Here is a 26,693-nt window from a genome sequence, read left to right as displayed (position 1 = left end):
ACCTGGAGATGCTTAGTGGGAATATTTAGAAGAAAATTAGAAAAGAGGGAATTGAGTTGGTTCCAAACTTGTTAGTTTCTGGCAGTAGGGAAGAGAACCTGCCAGTACTGGAGCAGCTTATGGATGGGTGTCCATGGAGAAACAGTTGCTGGAGGCATTGAGAGACATGCCGGTCAAGGATACAAAGAGGTGCAGGCCCAGAGGTCCAGCCCAGACAAGTCAGATGTCCATTTGGCTACCAGAGAGTTCAGCCTAGAGTGATATTTCTCAGCCTTTTGTTTTTTTATCACTGAAGAGTCTTCTTAGCATTTCTATCCTGTTCACCACTCCCCCTCCCCCCCACAATGATATTTTAATACCACAGATATACTGTATATCTGTTTAAGTACTGTATGTGTATACACACACACACACACACATATATGCTTTATACATAAAAACAGTGGGATTTTCATCCCCCAAGAACCAATTTCTCTCCCCCTGGGACAGAATGTCACCCATTGAGAACTCATAGCCTAGAGGCACAGAGACATTGAATGGTGTGTGGTGGGAGTATGGATTTTAGTAAACCAGCCTGGAGGGGGCTAATGGGCTTCAGAGTTAGAAGGGCTCACCAATGGGGAAGTAGTATCTGAGAGGGTGTGAGGGAAAAGAGATTTTCTTAAATATGTGAAGTCAGAAGTTCTTTGTGGTGGGGTCACCCTCCCCACTTCCCCAGTGCCACCCAGAGATATGACAAGGAGTTTCCCTTTCTCCTGTTATTCACTTAACCCTCGTCTCAGTCTCCCCTCCGTGGCTGTAAGTATGTCACCATGTGATCTGAAATAGCACTGTGTTTTAATGAAATGTCTCATTTCAAGGTGTGTGGTTTGAATTTTCTGTTTTATTTAGAGAGCAACTTCCCAAGAAGCTTGCTTTAAATTCCTTTTAATTGAGTTCAGGAAAAACATGCCTACTACTCCAAATTGCAAGAAATGGGTAATGAAGATGCTGTAACTAAAAACTGCTGTGTGCTCACTTGAGATCTCCTACTTCCCAAATAACAAACCTCAGAAAGAATCAAGTAGCAACTGGTGTTCCAGATAAAGAGCAAATCGGTTGTCCCTGGTGCTTAGAAGGCCGGCTCATTTTCTTGTACCTGGTCTCTTCGATAATCTTGTAACCTAATGCTATCCAGAAGAAAAATAACATTGAGCACACAGCTTGCTAGCTCTTCCCATTCAGATCGCTTTCCTCATGATTTTGCTGCCACGATGACTTTATTCTGAACTCTGTAACCCAGCCCGTATTTCAAACCTTAAATAGCCTCAATGAATAACTTACTAGAAAGGATGGTAAGGAAAGTTAAGTTTTCCCAATATTTTTCGTCTTCACGAACAAATGGTGGTTATCCAGCTGGTCAAAAGGCAGGAAGTAGGAATTCCTGGAATGAAAGATATGGTGAAGAAAGCTTTTATCAAGATATGGGAAAGGCAGCCTGCCAGATTATTACTTGAAGATTTGAAAGTGCTAGAAGACCAACCAGATGAGTGATCCCAGAAGTCAGAGAGCTTGTTGGGAAAGGATGACCTGCTATTTATGGCAGCAGGCGTCAGCCTGGGTGCCCAATAGAATCACCTGGGAACTTCTCAAGTTTTCCATTCCCAACACCCACCCCAGAGAGATTCTGACTCGGTGGGTCTGGGTCGGGGCTTGGGCACTGTTGTGTTTAAAAGCTCCCCAAGAGGATTCTGATGTGTACCTGCTGATTTAGATTACAAAGTGCTTTCGCATACATTAGCCAGGGTTTTGTACACCTAAAAACAGGAAAGGGAAACATTTGTAATGCCTGTTGATTGTATAAGGAAACAGGAGGAGAAAGATTAGTAATTGTGAAAATGCAAGGTTTGCAGAAAAAAAATTTCCAAAAATCAGACAAAAAACCCTCACCTTTGTAGGGCTAACGTGGAAGATGCTAGCAATCCATTGAGTGCAGAACATGAAAGAGGAGTTTGTGTGGCCATATTTCTTGCTCTGTGTGGACTGTTCTTGGGATGACAACAAAATTCCTACCCAGAGTCTGAAAATAGTCATCTAATGTTTGATGTCTGTTACTTCCTACAACCTTACTGAGTCCACTCGATAAATGAGAAGTATTGGAGGAAAGAAGAAAAACATTTATTGATAAGAAGTACACTAGAAAATATCATGTTGGGGCGCCTGGGTGGCTCAGTCGATTAAGCATCTGACTTCAGCTCAGGTCATGATCTCATGGTTCATGGGTTCGAGCCCCGTGTTGGGCTCTGTGCTGACTGCCAGCTCAGAGCCTGGAGCCTATTTCAGATTCTGTATCTCCCTCTCTCTCTGACCCTCCCCTGCTCACACTGTCTCTCTCTCTCTCTCAGAAATAAATAAAACATTTTAAAAAAATTTTTTAAAAAGAAAATATGTTAATATTTCCATGTCCTTTTTGAGCGGTGCACATGATCTGCATGTATGCACAGAAGACGTGCCCCAACAGTGACCCTAACAGCTTTCAAATAGTTATAAGTAATAATTCCACACATGAAAGTGACAATAAGGTTATAGCTGAAGGAGAAGTAGAGCCAACACAGGGCTCTCAGGTTGGGCGGGGGGGGAGGGGGGATTAGAAGTCAAGTCACAGTGAGTCAGAAGAAAAGTAAGTTGTGATCAGAAAGTAAGATACTGAAATTTAAGATGTTAGAAGTAGGTGATGACAAAGCTTAGGCTGTGACCAAGAGAGAAAGTGGCAGCTATTGTGAACAAAGCAGGAGCTAAGCTGTCCTCTCCATGTCCACCAATAGATTAAGAGGGACAACACTTCAGGGGCAGAAAAGAAAATCTTCCAGACCCTAAATATTTTTTTTTTAATTTTTTTTTAATGTTTATTTATTTCTAGGAGAGAGAGAGAGAGAGACAGCATGAGCAGGGGAGGGTCAGAGAGAGAGGGAGTGACAGACTCTGAAACAGGCTCCAGGCTCTGAGCTGGCAGTCAGCACAGAGCCCGATGCGGGGCTCGAACCCACGAACCACGAGATCATGACCTAAGCGAAAGTCGGACAAGCCACCCAGGCACCCCCAGACCCTAAATATTTAGGATGAGGAGTTCCAATTAATTACCCCTCCTCCCTCCAGTTTCTAACTCACAGAGCATGGCTAATAAGAACAACAATAGTTCAGCATTTCTACATGTCACCATTGTTCCAAGCACTGCCCCCATTCCAATATTCACAACAGTTTTTGTGACAAGAGGCACTATTGAGCCCATTTCACAGATGAGAAAACAGACATAGGGTAAACAGCTTGCCCAATATGAGCTACAGATGCTGGGGAGAAGCTGTAGACAGGGTTAGGGTGAAAGAAGATTTTACAGAAAGTTAAGTTCAGCTAAAGAAGTGGACAAAGTCCAGGGGGAAGCCTGCCTATCCATGTATATTGGACACCAACAGATGCCGGACTTCACATAGAGACTTGATGAGAGAGGAGTCTAAAATCATGCACAGGGGCCATATTGAAGAGTCCTGAACACCGCTGTTCGGAGTTTGAACCTAATCTGGGAGGGGGGAAGGAAAAAGAAAATGACATAATCAGAACCATATCTTGAGATGATTAACTTTTGAAAATGAACAAACTAGAGAGAGGCTGGAGTGAAAGGGATCATGTTCGGGTCCTTTTGGTCCAGGTTATATGACAGATAATGAGTGTATGAGCAAGGAGGTTTCCACTGAAGGTTAAAGAAGGAGGTGAGTTTGATCTATGTTGCAAAAGTCAAATGCAAAGTTTTGGTAACTGGGTGGATGAAGAGAGCGAGAAAGGGGAGAGAATAGAATCCAAGGTTTCAAGTTCAAGTCACTGAACTATTGGCAGAAACTCAGAAGAGGCACTTTGTGGGGCGAGAGGAACAGCATGAGAAGCTGGACTCTGAAAACACGCCATTTGTTGTCAGCGAGCAGGCCATCGAGGTGGGAGAGCTCAGCAGGAACTTGGAAACATACTTGAAATTTAGAATCTGAGTTTGAAATGAAGCTTTTGTTGTCATCTGCACAAAGGTGCTATGGTAAACCTGGGGAATGGATGAAATCTCCGGAGGTGGGAAAAGGGAGCAAATAGAGAACAGACCCTTCCTTGGAAAATACTTACATCTGAGGGCAAGGAGGAAGAGGAACCAGCAAAGGAGAGTGGTAACAGAAGAGTGGAAACTTCTAGAAGTATGCATCACAGGACACATGGGAATGGAAGGTTCCAGAAAAAAAGCTGACTTAGCAAACTCTCAGATAAACCAAGAAAAATTAACCCATGTGGGTTGCTTGAAAGGTTCTAAGAATCAAGAGTAGCTATAGGGTGGGAGGTGGCCTCAGGCGGGAAGGAGGGAGTAGACAAAAAGAGGCAGAGGCAGCCGAGCTGGGCAACCTTGCAGAGTTTGAGCAAGAGGAAGAAAAGAAAGACAGTGGCCCAAAGGGATAAGACATGTGCGGGGAAAGTGCTTTGTTTCCTTCTTAAGGTAAAGGGCACCAGCTAGACCTATTTTAGAGATTAATGGGCCACAGAGAAGGGTCTGTGAGGGTGCATTGGTACTACCAGTAGTAAAGCAAAAATAAGTAGGTAGCAAAAATACTTTCCACGGCAGAAACTGCATCAGGATGAGGTCCTGAAACTGTTTCAAACCTTATCATAAAGCAAACCAGAACTCATGGAGCTGCCGTCCCTAACTCCCACACAACAGTTCTCGGAGAAAACAAGGCAAGGGCAAATTAAACAGGTATTTCTTCCTCTCCGGGAGAAATGCATGGATTTAATGTATGCATCCCAGGGCGAAGGGGGAGAAGTAGCCGTCACTCTAGGCAACCTTAAAAAGTAAAATAACTTCCATCGAGTATAGGAAGAAGAAATCTTGCTAATGAATTTGGGCTATAAAATATTAGGGTTTTCTTTTCATAAGCACTATTAGCAAATTGCATGACTTGTGAATATTCTATGTGCAGGAGAAGGGAGGGCATTTTTACCCTATGTTTTGAAAAAGAAATAGTTAAACGCACTCAGGTCTGAATGTTACTTCATTCACTGTAATGAGGCAAAAGCTTCCTGGGGGCAAAAAAGTAGAAAAGCAAAAATACTGATAGTGGTTACTGAGTAATTGGGGGGCTTAGACTGCTGGAGGCAGGTCTAAATAGGACAATGCTGTAGAACATTCAGCAAACAGCCTGCTCCACTGTTCTGTCCATTCCTGTCAAGAGGACGGAGGGGTATGGCACCAGACATAGGATGTCAGAAAGGAAAAGAGGAAATGGAGAAGGGAATAAAGAGAGAGACTCAGTGTTCTAGGGCATGTGCACACCCTCCCTCTTCTGCGGGATGGCCGGGGCACCCTGTGTGTCCCTGTGTTTTCAGAAATGGTCCCTGGGGCCCCATCGCTGTCACATTGCTGCACAACCCTCGGGCATGGAGAAAAGCATCGGAGGTTGTTAGCACATCTCCGTCTGGAGTTGAAACTGGGCTCAGCACCAACAAGAGAATACCAGAGGGGATTTGTCTCTTCTCCGTGCTTGGATAATGGCTATTCCCTGAGACCCAGGGAAGAATTAAGTCCAACGTGTGCCTCGCACTATATCACACACTCAATCCTGAACAGCTGGGCTGCTAGTACAATTTAAAAAGAAGAGAGAACTGGCTGCTCACCATAATGTATTCATAATAAATCTCTCAATGAGGAGGTATAAAGATTTCCTGTTGCCGTCAAGCCAAAGGAACAGAGCATTAGGCAAGTATCCAGTGAGTCTCATTAACAGAAACAACCAATACGGAAAATCCAGGGGGACTTGCTCCACATTTCTGTTAGTAATGCAATTTTTTTACCTGAAATATGCTAGTAATTTTCTCGCTTATAAAACTGACTTTGCCTCAGGATTAATAAATATTCTTATTCTTAATAGTTACTGAATATCCTCCATGTTCAAGAGACTGTCCAACAAATAAAACATCCCTTGTCACCTTTTTCCCTTTGTTGCTTTATTTCTGAGAAGATAAAGCAGTAAAGTCATTCCAGACTTATTTTAAAAGAAAATGGAAATAATATGTATTTAAAATGTAGTCAAAGGAATAATTGATAATAATGAGCTCTATGAATTAAAAATTTTGATTCTAGGGGCACCTGGGTGGCTCAGTTGTTAAGTGTCCGACTTCAGCTCAGGTCATGATCTCGCAGTTTGTTGGTTCAAGCCCTTCATCAGGCTCCGGGCTCTGTGCTGACAGCTCAGAGCCTGGAACCTGCTTCAGATTCTGTGTCTCCTTCGCTCATGTCCTCTCTCTCTCTCAAAGATAAATAAAACATTAAACAAAATAATTTATATAAAAAATAAAAATAAAAAAATTAAAATTTTGATTCTAGGGGCACCGGGGTGGCTCAGTCAGTTCAGTATCTGACTCTTGGTGTTAGCTCAGGTCATGATCTCATAGTTTGTGAGATTGAGCACTGAGTCAGGCTCTGCACTGACAACACGGAGCCTGCTTAGGATTCTCTCTCTCCCCCTCTCTTTCTGCCCCTCTCCTGCTCACACTCTCTCTCCCAAAATAAATAAATAAACTTAAAAAATTATCAATCAATCAATAAGTGAATGAATGAATAGTTTTGATTTTAAAATGGGTGGTAGTGGTTAAGAACAAAGTTCGTAAGGCCTGAACAAGGACATTATCCTCCCAGATTTTGTTTGCAAAGTGCAGTCACCTATGTGGAGTCCCCAGTGTCAGAGCCAGTCACAGAGCCATCTAGCTGCTAGTAGATAGGAACCAATGACAAATGGAAAGACATTTGTTAGAGATAATTTTCACACACACACACACACGCGCGCGCGCGTGATAATTTTCATTGTCAAGTTACTCCTGAAATATGTCCTTACCAGAGTTAGAACCATGTCTGTCATAGTCACTTAGACTTTATAACAATAAGATCATCTCAGCGTCTATGAGGATAACTACCCCCTTTCTTTAAGGCAGAGGAATGGAACATACATTTGATCATTAAATAGCAGATTTGGCTTTTTAAAAAGAGGGCTGCGTTGAGTAACCGTGTTGAGCTCTCAAAAACGATGATCTAGATTTGTCAAGAAGTCATTCCCACTGACTCAGGTTTTTACCATAGTAAAATAGTATGTAAAATAACATAAAAAATAGTATACATAATAGCAGTCGTTTTCTTTAAAATTCTGCCAGTCCTAGAATTTAAATGCCTGTCCCAGAATTATCGAGAATGACCTAGGGTTTTCATCTTTGTGTCAGTGGCTGCATGAATAAAGCGGATAAGGCAGCATCAAGCCGCCTTCTGTAAGAGACACTTCAGCAACCTCCAGTTTGCTTATTATGCATATTCGTTAGCAAACATCTTTGTTTTCCAAACATTAACTTATTTCCTCAGAATAGCTTTCCTGAAATGAAATTACTGGATCGAGTGGTATGAATATTTTAACGCTCCTCTTTCCCAACATGTTCCTAAGCAGCTCTCCAAACGGGCATTTACTAATTTACCTTCCACGAGTAATATAGGAGAATGGCAGCTATACTCCAGGGTTACCAAACCGCTAATAAGGCTACCTTACTTTTATTTGTGCTTATTTCTGTCCTAGCAAGCTTGAAAAGTTTTGCAGGTATTCATTTACATTGTTTGTGTGTTTTTGTTAATTTCGTGCTGTTTCCTTATCAGCTGGCTTATTTTTCCCAGCTCCGGTCTCAACTGCTTCCCTCCCCTCTGTTGCCTTGCTCAGGCTCCCATGATTCATTCAGCTACTGGGTAGACGAAAAGTCCCCAGTGGGGCCGGACCAAACCCCAGCCATCAAACGCCTCGCCAGGATCTCCTTGGTGAAGAAGCTAATGAAGAAATGGTCCGTGACGCAGAACCTGACGTTCCGAGAACAGCTGGAAGCTGGGATCCGCTACTTCGACCTGCGTGTGTCTTCCAAACCCGGGGATGCCGACCAGGAGATCTACTTCATTCACGGACTTTTTGGCATCAAGGTCTGGGATGGCCTGATGGAGATGGACTCGTTTCTTACACAGCACCCCCAGGAGGTTGTCTTCCTGGATTTCAACCACTTCTACGCCATGGATGAGGCCCACCACAAACGCCTAATTTTCCGGATCCAGGAGGCCTTTGGAAACAAGCTGTGCTCGGCCTGCAGTGTGGAGAGCATGACTCTGCAGGCCCTATGGGAGAAGAAGTGCCAGGTGAGAGGAAACAGGGCGAGAACGCAACTCTTTCTGCTTTCCCTTCCTTCCTTCCTTCCTTCCTTCCTTCCTTCCTTCCTTCCTTCCTTCCTTCCTTAGTTTATTTATCTACCTTGAGAGAGAGAATGCCCAAGCAGGGGAGGGGCAGAGAGAGAGGGAGAGAGAATCCCAAGCACTGACAGCATTGAGCCAACCTGGGGACTCGAAATCACAAACCGCAAGGTCATGACTGGAGCCAAAATCAAGAGTCGGACGCTTCCCCGACTGAGCCACCCAGGAGCTTCTCTTCCTCCCTTTTCTATATCACCAGTGGGAAGACAGCTCACCCCAGAGCTCTTAGGCTAGAAGGCAAAGATGGGTTGGAGTATTAAACATACACACATTGGTTTTTGGGCTCTAGTATCGCTTTAGAGACTCTAGGCTACATGTACTAGTTCCTTGGCACTGGCGAAGTGGGATTAACACCTGCCAAGTATTTACAATTTGCTCAGCAGTCTGTTGGAAGCTTCTAGGTTGACTTTGAATGGCCTGGCCAAAACCCAACCCACGCCAGTGTGGTGAAATTGGACCAGTTGGTGATTACCACTTTCTTTATCGCCCATAGAATCCCGATTTCAGGCTCCTACTTCCCCTCAGGGATAGGCCAGTCCATTCTGCCTCTAACTCAATGTCAGGTAATCCCTGCATTAGCTGACAAAGCATGTAAGTGATTCCTCTCAGAGGTGTTAACATTTTAAAGGGCTGTCTTCACAGATTTGGGGTCATGGCTGGAGAGAGTTAAGGAAGGAAGAGCCCAACAAAGGGATTCAAGCTGGAGAGAATTCCCAGGTCTCTTAAGCTTAGTAGAGCCTCCAAACCTAGGCCTTGAGGAACGTCAGGAAAAGGAATGTGGGTCTCAGATATATGCTGCTCCGATCCCACAGGATGACAGATTATGGGAGAGGGGAGCTTCAGGAAATGTCAGCCTCTAATGTAGACTGTCTTTATTTTTTTCTTATGTTTATTTATTTTTGAGAGTGCGACAGAGTGTATGAAGAGGAGGAGGGGCAAAGAGAGAGGGAGACACAGAATCCGAAGCAGGCTCCAGGCTCTGAGCTGTCAGCACAGAGCCCAACGCCGGGTTTGAACCCACGAAGCATGAGATCATGACCTGAGCCTAAGTCAGACACTTAACTGACTGAGCCACCCAGGTGCCCCTAGACTGTCTTTAAAAAAAGCAAAAAAGCAAGACCCTTTCATTCATAGCTGCTCACTTAGTCATACACATACTTCAACCAAAGCGTCTTAAAGAGTCAGCTGTTTTTGAACTTGGGAAAGAGCTTTTAATTAAAAATCAATTAAAGATTTTCACTTGCAAATATTTATGGAACATCAAGTCGTGCGAAGCACCAGTCTAAGCACTTGGGATACGTTAATAAATAAAACAAAGATATTTGCCATCATGGGACTTTCATTCAGGTGCAAGGAAATAGGTCATAGATCATCGTCATAACAAAAACATCACATAAAATGCTAGAAAGGGATACAAGCAATGAAAACAGAAAGGCAAGTGTGGGTAAGAGAAAACAGCGTTCTGTGGGTTGGAGGATTGGTCTCTGGAGGGTTGGTCTCAATTGTAAATCGGTCGATCAGAGTAGATATTCGAGGGAGTTAATGATGTGGACACTGGGGCAAGAGCTTTCTCAACAGAGGAACCAGCCAGTGCCTGATGTCTTTGAGGAGAAGCAGCAGCCATGGGGGCTGAAGAGCAGAGCAGTGGAAGATCAGAGATAGAGGGCGATTGGGTAGGGACTCAGGCTTTCACTCTGAGGGAGGAAGGTTGTGGGAGGGTTCTGAGCACGGGGTGCCGTGTCCTGGATGACACGTTAATGGGGTCTCTGCGGCTATTAGGAAGAAACCAGGACCCAGTGAGGAGAGCATTGGTAGGAAGTGGTCAGGTTTGAAATGTATCAGAAGGTGGAGCCAATACGGTTTCCTAATGGATGGGATTCAGGGTGCAGAAGAAACAGGCCTCGAGGATGCCTCCCAGGTTTGGCCTCAGTAATTGGAAATGGTAGGTGGTTTTGCACACCTATAACAGGGCTAAATAAATGTCTTTGACTCCACAGAGGCTCACGAGTTAACTCTTAGTATCGATTAAAATGTATCTAAGTCACTTTTCCTCACTGAAGCTTTGTAAGTGATATTTTGCCAAATATTTATCACGCCTCTGCCCCTAAACCCACGTTGATATCTTTTCAGACTCACAGGCCTAATTTGGAGAGATGGGTTCTCTCAGTGGAGTCTCTTACGATATGAAATAATAGTAATGATAATGTCACCTTAACAGCTAACGCTTATTGAGTCTTTTTACTCTGCGTTTGGTACATGGATTGGCACATTTAATCCTCTCTACAACACTATGAGAGAGGTGTTTGTTATTATCCTCATTTTACAGATGAGTAAGCTGGGGCATGGAGAGACTAAGCGACTTGCCGGAGTGAACATTGCTCGTGAGTGGCAAAAGCCAGCAGTGGGTCACAGCCTGCCTGGCTCCCCAGAGCTCCCCAGCAGCTGCTGATGCTGTCCCAGGGCTGTTCCCTCATCTTGGTGGTTTTCACAACGAATATCATAGGTTATGCAAATAAAAACGAGTCCTCCTTATGCATGAGCTTCTCGTATCAGACAGTCACAGAGAGTTAGCAGAATGGAAGAAAGGGCTAGAGATCTGCAAGAGAACAAATCTGAGTACAACTAAGTTTGATCATCAGATGGCTGTCATAAACATAGAGTTAATACTTTGTGCACAGGTAGTATCCCGGAAGGAATCCCACACTGCATACCAAATTGTTTGGAAGAGTAACAGGTATCTTCAGGAATAGTGGCGGGAGCTGACAGTGAATTTCTAGCAGCAGGGGGCTGGACTAGCCTCATTTTCAAGTATGGGCCAATCTGTGTCTTCCAACTACAACTACTCCTAAAATTATGAAGGGAAGAGACTGCGATGCCATACGGGAAAAAGGGAGCCTGTCATCCATTTGAATTGGAAGATCTGCCTCTTCTTCCTTTCCCAAAGCTTTCCCTGCTGTGTCCCTTCTTAAACACTAAACAGAGACCTCACAGTCATCAATCACCCTACCCTGTGCTGGTGGTTAAACTTGAAATATTCCTTATGTAATGAGCTGCCTGGCATGTAACCCCCTGAGTATTTTATCACTACAATTTAATAGCAGGAAGTGTACTACCATTCAGTCAAATTTCATTTACCCAACAATTACATCCCAGCTCGCGGAAACATGCGCATTGCAGCTCTGGGTTTTGAGGTACGGTGAATTCGAAGATTTATTCTACGATTTGGCAGTATTTAGAATCTTAGTGAGAGGGTGGGAGTACGTAACACTCCTAAAATACAAAACGTCCGATATACAATTGCCAAGATCAGACTGCCTCAAATGTACTCTATGAAGAAAGGGGTTTGGAATCCATCAACTGAAAAATAGTACACAGCCTAAATTTACAGCCCAGGGGCCTCCAGGAAAGGACCCATCAGAATAAGAGGAGGTCAGTCAAGGAATAAGTCTCAAAAGAAATTCGATTTCAAATCTGAGTCTCCAGAGAAACACTGAACATAAATTGCTGAGCTGGAAGGGAAAGAAACATACAGCAGAGCAAGGGAGGGAAGCAGATGTGAATCAGGCCCTGGGGTAAGAGTTACTGCCCTAGAATTCCATAGAATAAGGTTGGTTTGCTAGGCCAGCCTCCTGCTGTCAGCAGAAATTCTCCCTGTAACTCTTATAAGGGGTCAGATTGCTCAGGAAAAGGAAAAGGCATAAAGCCCCTTTTGTACAATTTGTACTCTTGGTACCTTTTGTAAGGCAGAGTAAAGAATAGCACCACCCTCTCATCCGCTGAAACTGCTCGGGGTCCAGGCGGCTCTGAAGACGGCCAGCCAGGGAAGGATCGCACAGCCTCCCACCTCTCCCACAGTCCGTCTGGAAGGCCAGCTTCCTCCCCCTCCCCATGCTGGAGACCCCAGCCTTCCAGCCGACCAATCACACCGCCAGCAGGAAATCCTCCCAATCTCCCAGGCAATCTGCTTACTATGAGCCTGTGATTAACCTCATTAACACACGCGTTCACCACAGGCATCATTAGCAGTCAGTCAGACATTACTCAACACCATTAAAAACAAGAACAACTATTAGCCTGTTGGGTGCATCCAGCCTGCCGTGCCCTTGCTCTGGGCCCGCAGGAGCAGTTAGTCAGGCACCTTAGTCAAGAGCTAAACACACTGGAAACGAGACACACCTTCAGAGCCTTCCTTCCTGGGTGCCTGGGGGATTATGCTCTCTGTCTAGCTATCTGAGGATCGCGGTCCAGGGAGAGTAAACACGCTGGACATTCCTCCAGGATTACTGGTGCCTGGGAGCCTGGAAAAATCTATTACTTCTAGAAACCTAAGCAGCAGAGCTCTGAATTGGGACAATCAAAATAGCAATTCCCCATCCCTCGGCTGCCTCCCAGAAACTAATTACTGCTGTGCATGTGGCTCGCTAATTATTTTCAGAATCACTACGAGCCCCGAGAGGCCCCCCTGGAGACCCATCGCCTCCTGGAAGCCATCCCTGCCTGGAGTAGCGCCCTTGCACGCCCTCCTGGGAAGGGTTATTTCATTCAGTCGGCTCACACTATTGAAACCCTAGGTACTCCCGGATTAGTCCAGTGTGTTGATCGCAACCCCAGGAGTGTCAGTTTCACGAGCGTAGGAGTCATAACTGGTAGACCGGGCCAGCCACCGGGCTCCCCATCCGGGGGTTCGGAGCTCCAAGGGGAGGGCATCGGTAGAATTTAAGTAGCCTGTGCATTTGCATGGGAAAAATCTACATATTTATTCACTCTCAGCTTTAGCTGAAAATTAATATACTCACTGACTATGAGCGCAGGCAGTCAGGCACAGCACTGTCGGCCCTACCGGTGACTTGTCCCCACAGAAATCACAGATATTTCTGTATTACATTTCAGTTATTTGAAATATCATTTATACTCATCATTCACTCAAAATGATGGAACTTAGTAGACGTATAGCAGAATATTTTTATTTAATGTATTTCTTATGAAACACATACATTAATTTATTATAAATTTAATAATATATTAATTGCTATATTTCAGTCTTACTACTCTCCTTTGTGATCCTGGTGGTTTTATTTTATATGTTCACTTAAAACATAATCTGAGAAGAGGTTTGGGATTTTACCATACTCCCGGAGGTCTTTGTGACAAAAATAAAGCTAAGAATCTTCAAGTCATATACAAGTGCTTAAACCTTTGCTTACTGATTTTTCTAAATATATATATGCAGCATATTTATATATACATATATATATATTTAATCTCTATATCCTTGTATTCGTTTTTCTTTAATCCTCGCAATCAGGGCAAAGGCAGGGAGTTAACATTCAGCTTGTTCGTAAATTGCTCTCCTTTTTCTGTTTTGAATGTTTCAGGTTCTTGTTTTCTATCACTGCCCCTTCTACAAGCAATACCCCTTCCTGTGGCCTGGAAAGAAGATCCCAGCGCCCTGGGCAAACACCACAAGTGTGCGCAAACTGATTCTCTTCCTGGAGACCACACTGAGTGAGCGGGCCCCACGAGGCTCCTTCCACGTCTCTCAAGCGATTCTCACCCCCAGAGTGAAGACCATTGCCCGAGGCCTGGTCGGTGGCCTCAAGAACACTCTGGTTCACAGGTAGGCATTTGCTTCCTCTAACTTGAACACTGACGGGTAGAGCCTGCTTGGGATTCTCTGTCTCCCTCTCTCTCTGCCCCTCCCCTTCTCATTCTCTCTCTTTCTCTATCTCAAAATAAATAAACATAAAAAAAAAAATTTGCTTCCACCCTACAAGTCAGGTTTAAAAAAAAAAAACTTGATTCTCTTTTGAATAAACAGTAAAATCATATAGTTTGAACATTTAGAATAACGACAAAACAAAAACCCTTATATCTGAAAAATCTGTGCGTTTGAGGTGGTTTGCATTAACCGTGGCCAAAAGATCTCTAAACACTTAGTTAGAATATAGAGGATACTGCAAATCCCCCTCTGAACTCTGATGCTAAGGCAAAGCACTTTAAACCACAGCTCTCTGTTCATTTCTGGCACATGGCCACATCATGAACTTGCCCCGCCCTTGCGGCCGGCCCAAGTACTCACTCATTTAGGAAGCATTAAGTGAGGCAGCTGTGCTAGGTGCTAGGCATCCAGAGACGGCCTGCCACGGTTTGTCCCCTCCATAGTAACCATGAGTCCTAAGAAGCAGCTTTAGGATGCTACCTGCACACAGCTTGAGATACTTCCTCAGAGCAGAATTTATTCTCACTGTACAGTTAGGCAGGAGGTGCTCTGCATAGTTTGTATTAGGCAGTGTTCTTATCCTGAACACCATAAATGATAGGTGTTATCAAGAAAAAGCATGGCCTATACACACACACACACACACACACGCTCAACCCTGTATGTGTGTGTGTGCCTATGGATATGGATAGGGATACAGGGAATGTTATAAGTACACTTGGATAACAGGGTAACTGTATTGTCCAAGCTGAGGAAACTAACGTGTTGGGGGTGACAAAGGATATTTACAAGACTCACTTTGGTTCCAGAGTTCCAAGTGGTAAGCACCAGCGTTTAGAGAGAGAAAGGTTCTTCCAAAACTGTGTCCCTGGCTGTTTGGTTCTGAGTTTGGATAGCATCATTCTAGAGAACAGGAGCTTACCTGGCCTGCTTACCTGGCCTGCTTCAGGTAGCAGGGAGCACCTGCACTTTTGTTTCCTGGTGAAAACTCCTGTGTTGGCTTATGTTGGCCATGAACAAAACCAGAAACCTGCCCTTTGTGACTGTTAAGTTTTGACTGAATTACTTGTGCTGAACTTGGACTGTATTTGGAGAGCCTTTAAAGAGGTGATTAAGTTAAAATGAGCCCATCAGAAAGGACCCTAACCCAGTCTGACTGGTGTCCTTATAAGAAGAGGGAATTTGAACAGAGACTCTGGGGAAGGGTGTACACAGAGCAAAGCTGGTGTGAGGACGCAGAAAGAAGGTGGCTGCCTGTAAGCCAAGGAGAGAAGACTCAGACCAAACCTGTCAACTTCTCAGACTCAGACTCCAGCCCCAGAACTGTGAGAACATACATTTTAGTTGTGTAAGCCACCCAGTCAGGCATTATCTATGGCAGCCTCAGCAAACTAACGTAGTCTCTTACAGGCCGCCTTGGACAAGTTTCCTGAGGTCTCTAAGCTGTTCGGTTCTCACCTCTTGAAGAGGAGAAATAATACTGCACAAACCTGTAGAGTCTTAACATGAACATGCCTACCACAGTGCCTGGCACAAAGTAGGCTTGCCAACTCTGTCTGTAGAGAAACCCAGAAACACAGAGGGCCAGCCTTCTTCTCAGTGGGCTTCAAAGACAAAGGGAAGTTTCTAAGCAACTGCTCTGCTCATGGAGCCTGGTGCTTCACAGGCCTACCAGCAGCATCCGGCTCCCCCTTCTGCACTGATCTCCCCTTGGTAAAGACCAGGAGTTAAGAAAATAAAGCAGCTTCTCCTCAGTGAGTTCTACATTTTCCTGTCGTTGTACTTAATCCTGGTTATTTGATCCTTCCCTTGAGGAAAGCTTGATACAGCTTGATAGGAGCAACCTGAAGCTGACCCAGAGCTCTTTGTCACCCGAGACCTCACATCTCCCACATTTCTCTGCTCAGGCTCCAGAGATCCCCCGTGGTTTGGCTCTGGCTGGAGTCACCTGGAGTTGCCACCAAGCCCTTAATGCTCATTTCCCCCATGATGACCAGAAGATGGCGCCAGCATTACACACCTAAACACTGACTGGCCAATTATCATTATTTTTTATTTTTTTTTTAAAGATTTTAGCCTTTATTTTTTTTAAAATATTTTTTATTTATTTCTAGGAGAGAGAGAGAGAGAGACNGGATCATGACCTAAGCGAAAGTCGGACGCTTAACCGACTAAGCCACCCAGGCGCCCCTATCGTTATTTTTTAAAGTAAGCTCTACACCCAACGTGGGCTTGAACTCACCAAGATCAAGGGTTGCATGCCCTACCAACTGAGCCAGCCAGCTGCCCCTGACTAGTACATTTTAAAAAAAAGTCTTGAATGGATCAGGCTCAGGACGACAGTGGCCTTCCTGTGGGCCACTATGTATTACAAGTCTCTATCGCCAAGGGAAGACTGAATTTGTGGCACTTTGTTTTCGGCTTTCAAATATCTCTACCCTACACTTTACCATTTATGATTCCTTCTCTCATGGCCAATGCTTACATGCTGTTTACTATATTCCACGCATAGTTCCAAGCTCATCACATGTATTACCTTATTTGATTCTCCAAAAATCCGAATGAAGTTAGTAGTAGTAGTATTCCCCCTTTCCAGGGGGATGGACTGAGGCATGAAGAAACTGAATAGGTTGAAGTCAAGTTGAGGATATTAAGTCTTCAGGAGACCCAGTTAAAAATGTAATTACTCATGTGATGGTGGTTTCTTAAATCGTCATTAGCCTACTAATGTAAAAATGGAACTTGACTTATGAGATATGGTTTAGCCCATGGCCAGTTGTCAAGCCCACTGAATGCAGGAAGCAACGCAGGACTGATCATCGTGGTCAGGACAAGGGGAAAAGGAGGGCAGAATGGTACCGAGGCCTCGGTAGGGTTGTCTAGAAGACGGAGAGGTCAGGAAGGGCAGCTCTGAAAGAAAAAAGGAAAGGAGAAAGCGACAACCAAGGAGAGCATCACCACAAGAAGAGAAAGTCCATTAAGATAAACTTATTTTTAATTTTGGCCTAGAACAAATCCTTCCAGAAATCCCCAGTCCCTTAACCAAAACGTCAGCCATAGTTTTTGTCTTCCTCAAAGTCTTCTCAGCTTATCAGGTATTCCGTGAGCTATTTTTTACCATGATGCAAAACTATGAAGTTCTGCACTCTCCTCTATATCGTCCGCAGTATTTCCATTTCCTGCTAAGACAGAAGGTATCACATTAAATTGTTGTCATTTGTTTATGTCACTAAATTGTGAGCTGCTTTGGGCAAAACATTCTGGCTATCACATAGAAAATCATCAAACTGTAAAATGTTGACTCACAGGCTGTTTGTGAGACCGCAGACTCAGCACCAGTCCATTAAGAAGCCACAAATACCAGGGCGCCTGAGGGGCTCAGTCGGTTATGCGTCCAACTTTGGCTCAAGTCATGGTCTCACCGTTCGTGGGTTCGAGCCCTGCATCAGGCTCTGTGCTGACAGCTAGCTCAGAGCCTGGAGACTGTTTCAGATTCTCTGCCCCTCCGCAACTTGTGCTCTGTCTCTCTCTGTATCTCAAAAATAAATAAGTGTAAAGAAGAGGAAGAAGCCACACATACTACTGGAGTAACTTATACCCACATGGGAATGTGACCCCTGACCCCCTCCTTCATACCATACATAAGAATTAGCTGGAGGTGGATCTTGGATCTAACAGGAAAGCTAAAACCATAAAGTTTATAGAGAAAAACAGGAAAATATTTTTGTGACTTGGAACTGAGCAAAAGTTTCCTAGATAGTTCACAGAAATTATAAAAGAAAAAAATTATAAGTTAGACTCCTTTAAAATTAAGGAATTCAGCTCACCAAAATATGCCATCGAGAAAATTAGTAGGCAAGCTATAGGCAAGGATAAAATATCAAAAAGTGTATCTGAGAAAATACTAGTATCTAGAATATATAAATAACTTCTAAAGTTCAACAATTAAAAGAAAAAAGAAAAAAATAGGTAAAAGAATTGAACAAGAACTTCAAAAAGAAGACATATAAATGGCCAAGAAGCACATTACAAACTGCTCAGCCTTATTAGTCATCAGAAAAGAATGCAAATTGAAACACTAATATGTATCTTTACATACCCATTAGAATAGCTCAAATTAAAAAGACTAATCGTGCCAAAGGTTGGAGAGGCTCTGAAGCAACCAGAACTCTCATACTTTGTTGATAGGAATATATAATGGAATGACCTCTTTGGGGAAAGATCTGGAAGTTTCTTATAAAACTAAATGTAAACCTACCGTATGACAAAGCAGTCTCAGGTGTTGGTACTTATCCAAAAGAAATGAAAAGAAATGTCCACAAAAAGACTTAGATAAGAATGTCCATAACAGTTTTATCCATAATTTCTAAAAATGAGTAACTTCCCATTTATTCATCAATAAGAAAATGGATAAACGAACTACAGTATATTCATGCAGTGGAATACTGCAGTGATTTTAAAAAGGAGAAGAGATGACTGATGTATATAGCAACACAGACAAATCCAAAACAAGAACGATTAGTCAAAGAACATCACACGATAGATAGAGTACAGAGTGCACGAACTTACAGGAAGTTCTAGAACAGGCGAATTTAATCAATGGTAGGAAAAAAGTTCTGATAATTGTTGCCTCTGGGAGAATGGAGACAGGGAGTGATGCGAAAGGTACATGGGGGCTGGCAACGTTCTGTACCTTGATATGGGGTATGTGTTATGTGTTTGTTTGTCACAACTCAACTAGTGTACACGTAAGGGTTGTGCATTTTATTGGATGCAGGCTTATGTCAAACAAGAGACAAATTAAAACAAATATTGAATCCTCCTTAATGATATGCATACCAAGGCACCGGAGCATGTCTATAGATGTGTGCAGTTGGAACTTGTCAAAAATATAAGGTGTTTTGAATGGAAAGATAGAGTGATGAGTCGTTGGGCAGGTATGTGGCAAGTCCTGTAAGATGTTAGTGGTGGCAACTAGATGATGGATGCACTTGCTACAAATTTCTCTCAGTGTTGCAAATTTTGTAAATTTTCATGATAAAAAAAAACAACAACTAAAGAACCTACCAAGAATTAAGCTCTTGATCTTAGTCTTTCAAGGTCCTACTGACATGGCTGTCTCTTTGGTGCTTGAGGCAAATAGTCTCCCCTTCCAGGGCAGAAACGCTGAAAGTACAGTTCTCTGTTGGAGTAGACATCACTCCATCCTTGAAAGAGACAGAAAGCTTGAACGGCTGAACTTCTGGGGACGTGTGCTTTTATCGACATACTTTTGTTACATTAGTAGAAACGTCTTGTTTCTGTTTCTGGAAGAGTCCTTTTAAACTCTGCTCCCCGCTCTCTCTTCTATGCAGGAATCTTCCTGCCATCCTGGACTGGGTGAAAACCCAGAAGCCCGGAGCCATGGGTGTCAACATCATCACATCGGACTTCGTGGACCTGGTGGACTTTGCCACGACTGTCATTGAATTGAATGACCTCCTACAGGAGGACAGAGCTTTGGCTAAATGCTGATTTGACTTTTTTTTTTAAAATTTAACTTAATGTTGGCTTTATTGATCCAGGCCAGAGTTCTGAAGGATTTCCTATTAGAATGGTCCCTGGACAGTGATGGGGAAGTAGGAGGAGGGAGGGTGTTTTCCCCTCTTCATAGGGCCATTTGGATAAAACTACAGAGATTTTAATTGCATTTTTCCCAAATGAGACTTTTAAAAAACTTAAGTCCAAGGGAAGAAGCATATCTCATGTGATCAAGGTCCGGGTCTCCCCAGTGGCTCATGATGTTGGATGTAATATGGAAGGAGAGCCTCCAGGTTCCATTGAGTGTCCTATAATTGGCCCAGTTTCCCGTTTTCTTCCAGGATGTTGTATTCGAGCCTGTGAAAAGATGAATCAGAAAAGCATCCTTAGTCAAAAGAATGGCTCATTGCAGGTGTGGATGGCCCTATGGGGTGGCTCAGCCTGAGGCTTTGAGGGGAAAAAGGGCCCAGCACCAACTCTCTCTGGCATGTTGAATGTCACCACTTCTTCCCTGAGAGAGTAAGACTTCTTTGTCACCAGGCTGTTCCAGCCACAATCTGTTCTTCCATAGCTTATGCTTGGGAACTGGTCACCTTGATTCTTTAGATAAACAATACATACTGCCTTTGGTATCAGAAATGTGTTTTTCAGTTTTAAAAACATTGATTCCTTTCTATTTCTATTGGCCCCTTCTTAAAAGTGAAAGGAAAGAAACAATGTTGGAAGATCCTTTCAGTGTGGGCCCAAAAGGAGATAGACATGCATGTTTGTTGCACGCCAGATTTCTTTGGTTTAATTCTGTAGCTTTCCCCAAAATGGCTGCCAGGTAAACTCCTGCATCATTTTGGCAAAGTCCTCTTTGAAGAATGGGATCTCCAAGCCAGATCCTGGAATTGCATTTCCTTGTTGTCTGCCTAGGCCTCGGTCTGTGCTGTGAGACACAACGGTAACGGAAGGCACCTTGTCTGTGACACCGGGGAGGCAGACACAGGATGCGTGGGAAAGTGCAATGGATTTAAGGAGGAAGCCCCCGGTGGGTTGGGAGCTGTTCTGTACTCCTTGAAAACAAGACTACCTCGGGGACATTTAGGATGACTTGTGTGTCATCAAGTGAGAAATACCCAGTGTTGGAACATTTCCAATTTGTGTCTTGATTGTTCTACTTTCTGCAGGTTGTTCTGAGCCTGCTCATCACCACTGCATGTGGGCTTTGAAACTCAAGAAGGGATATTTTTTAATGGATAAGAGGTACTTATCTATAAAGAGTCCTCTTGTGTTTTATTTATTTATTTATTTATTTATCCATTTATTTATTTATAGATAAATAAATAGTGCTTCTTACCTCAAGAGCACTCACAAAGGAGCTTCCCGAACTGTTTTCACCCAGGCCTGATGCCGCCCAGATCTTTCTCCCTTCAGTAGGAGCATGCATTTCAGCACTGTGAGCGACCCCTGATTCAGCTACAGATATTCCCAGCTCTCCCAGTCATGTGGGACAGTGTTCATGCGTGGGTGTGGTCTAGACCCGAGAAGCCACTACCAGGCCACACACTGCGTCAGAAGATACAATGAGTCATGAAGAACTCTCAGTTCTTGAGGCAGACTCTCTAGTAGAAGGTTGAAAAGGAAGGAGCCAGAAAGACTCCACTGGGCATGGAGTGTGTACGTGCTGAGGCTCCTCGGAACTGCCTGAGGATCCCTAAGGAAATGTCAGCATCTGGATTCTTAAGGAAGAAAGATAAACGTGGAATCCTGGATGGATGTGTGTGTGTGTGTGTGAAGACCGTTGGGCCACCCCGCAGGAGCTTTCCATTTCTACTCTTCCATGCTCACAGCTGGATCTCATATGTCTCCTGCAATGGCGGCTATCTGGGGGTGAGCTACCAAAAGCACACCCCCAAATCTCGGTCTTCCAGCCTCTACTGTCTGAAAAATAATTTAATCCCTGACCTCCAGATTCCACAGCTTGAAGAGGGCCCCAAATGCAAATGCCTCTGGGAAAATCTGGTCTAACTCTTCCTGTTCTTGCATTTGAGCCCCCTCTCCGAAGAGGTTTCTGGGATTGTATTGTCAAATTTCTGAGGGCCTTCTCGGGAAAGAGGTAAGAAAGGAAGTGCCCTCCCTTTCTCCATTTTTCTTCGATTCTAATATTAAACCCCAGTGACAAGCTCTGAAACCCCTGGCCTTCCCTCGGGGGTTGATTTGTGTGGTCATTGTTTCAGTTTGGTCTTCGTTTTAACTCTTGCTAGAGACTGGATCATTTCCCCTCTTCTAACCCTTTGTTACTTGGCAAAGAGATCAGGAGGCAAGAGGAGAATTCTTCTGCTCCGTTTTATTTGAGCCTCAGCTTTGTCCAGGTGCTTGGTGCTACGAGGCCAGGTGTGTTGGCAGGGTGTCCCACAGGAGGCCGGTGACACCCAAGGGCTGCTGACTGTTCAGTGAAATGTTTACTTGATTTTTTTTCTTTTTGTTCCAAAATATATAATTGCACTTCACTTGGCTTGTCGCACTGGTGTGCACCTCAGTGTTCGCGTGGGAAGAGGAGAATCATCAAGCGTGACACGGAAGCACAGAAAATGGTCCCAAGGTCATGTGTGTGGAGTCCTGCTCTATGTGGCAAGTGCAGGTGTTCACTCTTTCATACTTCTTTGGGTTGCCAGCCTGGCTTGCATTTTGAAATTCTACACAGGAGTTCTGGGAGCTAGGAGTATTATCTGCACTTCACCCTTGAGAAACACCCTTAAATTGGCAGGATCCTGCCCCAGGAACAAGTTGTTCACCATATTGCAAAGGATGGATGCATTCTGCTCTTGGACGTGAGGCCAAGCAGGAGACTCAGTAATGGGACGGAGGGAGAAGAGATTCTCGTTCTATGACTCATTCTACAACTGCCAACAATAAAAATGGTTGACGTAACCACATCATTCATTATCACGAGATGAAACAAGCCTACCATACTTACTCAGAATTAACTTCAAGATCAACTAAAAACCTACTTGATTGAGCCAAAGAGGGCTTTAGTTTCAGAGGATTGGGGGCCCTAGTTATTCTGAAACAGGGTGAGTTTTTCATGAGCTCCCTGGACCATTTGCCACATTTCCATGGCTTTGTGGCAAAGGGGACAATCACAGGTTTCAGTTAGATTGGAGCAATGTTCAAGGGCTTGAACTTGGAGCCTATTAGAGCTACCCCTGTGGTTTCATGGGCAGAAAAGATATCCTTAGGGTTGGAGAAAGAACTCAAGATGGAATTGATGGAAGGGAATGATAAGTTATTGAGGATTAAATTTTAAATTATTGACAGACCTAAGGGTGTCATGCCAAAAAGCATATGATACATATGCTGTATTAGGCTCTCTAGTACTTAAGTGTAGTTATTTTCCTTAACACTGAGACCAGACCCCTGAATTCTTGAAAATAGTTAAGCCACAGTCCAAACCCAGGATTTTTATATAAACTCAAAAGCACAAGATGTGAGCCCAGGTCATGACCAATCTTAAGAATGCTGGCTCTCCTTTCATGACCTCATATTCACATCACAAAGGTTATATTTCTGTTCAAGAAGACAATGTAGCAGAGCGTTCTAGAATTAAATGAAGTTTTGTGGTGTGTCAGCTCTTTCTGTTTTTCTGACTCCTGCCATAAGCAAGTGCTCCCCGAAGAGACATTTATTACAACCAGGTGAGAAAGCGGAGCACTAAGCTAAAGGTGGAGCAACGGAAGAAATTACTACTGAAATGAAACCATTTATTTTCTTTTTTTTTTTTTATGTTTTATTTATTTCTAGGAGAGAGAGACAGCGTGAGCAGGGGAGGGTCAGAGAGAGGGAGTCACAGACTGAAACAGGCTCCAGGCTCCGAGCTGGCAGTCAGCACAGAGCCCGACGCGGGGCTCGAGCCCACAAACCGCCAGATTATGACCTAAGCGAAAGTCGGACGCTTAACCGACTAAGCCACCCAGGCGCCCCAAAACCATTTATTTTCATGGAAGCAACAGGGCGACACAAATTCAGGCCGTCTTACAGAACAAGTTCATGCCCCAGTTGAAGTGTTTGGAATGTTCTTTAAGGCTGACTGCAGATTTTTACTGTGAGGTTCTGGGAAATGGAACAACCTAATGAGGGGGCCACAGCCATGAAACTTCTCTCTCGTGGCCAAGCAAGCCAGTGACCCTTTGCTAAATCCACGTTGGTTCCTTAATCTGGAATAGAGATGTCGTCGGCTGCTTCAGTGATGTTCTGCAAACCTTGGTCGACCAGCTCCCCAAAATGTCAGGTCCCTCATGGTTACATTAAATGCTTTATATCCAGGGGGCAGGGTGTGCAGTTATGGTAATTTTTCCTTGTGTGGCATGTGTAAAGAAAGGCTGTTTGGGTTCATTTCTCCAAAGTGTGGTCTAGGACAACAGATCTGGTGCAACACTGGCACTGTAGTGATCCATAGAGTGAGATGAATAGAGCTGAATGAGATCTGCCGACACACTTGACTTCCTAAAAGGGGGGCTTTCCCAAATGCACACTAAACAGTCATGTTATGCCGAAAGGAAGTGAATAGAAATTGATAACATCAAATGTCCATACGAACAGGAAGTTTGTTCTGTGTGGCATAGAACATGGTTGTCCCTCTCAATTCCACTAACTTTGCAGTAACTCCTCGGCCCTCCGCCTCAGACTGCTTCCTATTATTTGCGATCATGGCTTTGTCACCCACAAACGTTGTCTTGGGACACACAGGAGTGGACTGATTAGGTGATAAGTGATTTAGCTGGAAACTTCACCCTAACTCCAAATGGTAATGAACAGCTCTTTACTCTCCCAAGAGACTTACTATTTTCTTATCTTCTGGTACCCCAGCTTCCCATGAGAAATAGTGACACTAAAGGTACTATATTGCTGAACTGGCCTTTAACCGGGAAGAATACAGTACAAAATGCTAAGATGTTGTTGACATAGCACAGTCTTCAATGCTCAAAATATATTCTAAGATAACTCCTTTTATCCTGCAGTGGATATAGTGTTCTAGTCTTTTCTCCAACGAAACTTATTCTTAGTACTTTTCAAACTCCTTTCTAAGTCACATAGTTTGGATAAAATATTTTTCTTCTCTTTGCTGGGAATTCAATCCCATAATCTTGAGATAACCTCATCAATAGTCTACAGGTATTTTCCTCCTCATTCCTTCTGATCTGCACAGAATATCACTCTGTCTCTTGGCTCCTGGCCAATCTTGATCATCTGCTGATTACTGTTAATAACAATACTGGTGAAACTCACACACATAGGCACACACATTCAGTGAGGCCCAAGCTCACTCTTATCACAGTGGTTATTATTGCTCCTTACTGGTCCCAAATGCGTAATTCTGCCCCTGACACACACACGTGCGTGCGCGCGCACACACACACACAGTCTGATTGGGCCCAGAAGTTGGGGTCAATACTTCATTCAAATAAGCAGGGGCTTGCTCACAAGCTTGGAGCCCAATGTGAAGCACAGCACTTTGAAGTCAAATAGGCCTTCCGTTGCTTTGTATATTTGCAATTTGACATATGTTGTTGCTTTATAGCACTAATAACACTTTGGTCATGAATCAATAGCATCAACATGATGAATCTTAGAACATATTCTAGACCCGGTGGTACCTTGCTGCTATGATACTTTCTAGATTGCACCCCTCTGTTAATAAGCACCACACACAGAGTGTGTATGCAGTGTTCATACTGTGTATATGCCACCTGTCATACTCAACCTCACTGATCGGCAATTAGAAAATACAGAGATTGTCATGGTGAAAATAAGTCTTGGTCAATTCAGATATGATATGTGAATCTGATAAATACTCTATTAGATATTATGTTTGTCCTCTACACTTGCTTTATATTACAGTGCATGCTGTTTGCTAAGTTAAGTAAAGAAATTAATAAAATAAGAATAGTAAATTGTACCAATTTTAAGGTTAGAGTTAAGTTTGGTACTTAACTTATATGCTGCTTGGTACTCTGGAATGTATTTTGTGGCTTAATTACCTTATTCACACACATTTCACTTGGCTTTTTCCCCTGTAGGAAATAATTGTTCAAATATATCTCTCCTTCTTTCTTGTAACCTGGATCATTCTGCTTAATTCAACCTGAAACATTGTAAAGCCAGATTACCTCATTTTAACTGTGAAAAAAAAATTTAATAGGTATGATGACATTATGTCTTTTCTTGTATTTATTTGAACTACCTAAATAGGCTTAAACCTAATAATAAATATCAAGCTTTAACAGGCACTTTTCCTTGTTTCTTTGTGCATTGTATTATTGGCCCACTTCTGATCTTTTTTTTAAAGGCTACAGACTCAGAGTCAATAAAATATCTGATTATATGACACTGGATGAAGACATACTGGAGTCAGCTAAACACGCCTGCGGTCCCCAAGATGAGCCATGCATGAAATGTGCACACAGCCTTGTCACCCGTCCATTTCCAAGCTTCACCTGAGCACTTCACCTATTTCTGCTAGGCATGGGCCAGGTCCCACACCCACGTTCTCACCTGACCACCATGGCCAGCCCGGGTCACTCTGAGTGATTGCCACACGCCGAGATGGAACAACGCAGAGATTATGTGTTTGTGCACACGTGGAACAAATAAAAGTGGGCGTCCAAGGGCAATATTTTCCTCATTCCTAATTCTTTTTAGTAGAATACCTGAGCCCACTTAATGTCAGTGATTTTCTCTTTTTGCCCTATGCCCTACAAAAATAATGGACTGAGCTGAAAGTCTTGTGTATGAATTTAGCAGATATGAAATTAATTCTAAGTAATCACATATAGCAATCAAAGAACACCGTCATAGATTTTTCACCTGTGTTTTTAGTTTGTGTTTAGTAAATCTGCCGTATGGTCTCCTGGGGCTCTCATAAGCACACTGTCAGTCGTCTCCATTTGGTTTTAATTTTTAAAATGGCATGAAGAAGATAGGGCTGGGTCCAAAAACCTGCATGGTGTATTTGCAAAGACTCCAGGGCCTCAATTTCTGAATGTACACTTGGGTTGAGACATTGCCTCTATGAGAATTGAATGGATATATTATGTACAAATTAATTGTTCATATTACAACTAGGTTATGAATATTCTATTGAGT

At 43.5% G+C, this 26,693-nt stretch overlaps 1 protein-coding gene across 3 annotated transcripts in view; it reads left to right on the top strand.

The window, feature by feature from the left end:
* Window positions 1-25,831, top strand: part of PLCXD2 (phosphatidylinositol specific phospholipase C X domain containing 2) — a 49,693-nt gene extending 23,862 nt beyond the window's left edge. For all 3 annotated transcript variants that reach the window (XM_077771909.1, XM_077771908.1, XM_077771907.1), the window contains exons 3-5: window positions 7,755-8,215; window positions 13,702-13,943; window positions 19,400-25,831. In XM_077771909.1, the coding sequence (XP_077628035.1) occupies window positions 7,755-8,215; window positions 13,702-13,943; window positions 19,400-19,559 (863 nt within the window). In that variant the 3' untranslated portion in view covers window positions 19,560-25,831. The remainder of the gene's footprint in view (window positions 1-7,754; window positions 8,216-13,701; window positions 13,944-19,399) is intronic.
* The last annotated feature ends 862 nt before the right edge of the window (window positions 25,832-26,693 follow it).

This window comes from Crocuta crocuta, unplaced genomic scaffold (genome assembly GCF_008692635.1).
Source record: "Crocuta crocuta isolate KB4526 unplaced genomic scaffold, BGI_CrCroc_1.0 scaffold56, whole genome shotgun sequence".
Classification (NCBI taxonomy): domain Eukaryota; kingdom Metazoa; phylum Chordata; class Mammalia; order Carnivora; family Hyaenidae; genus Crocuta; species Crocuta crocuta.
The sequence above is the reverse complement of the archived record's forward strand: the minus strand, read 5'-3'. Positions and strand labels throughout refer to the sequence as shown.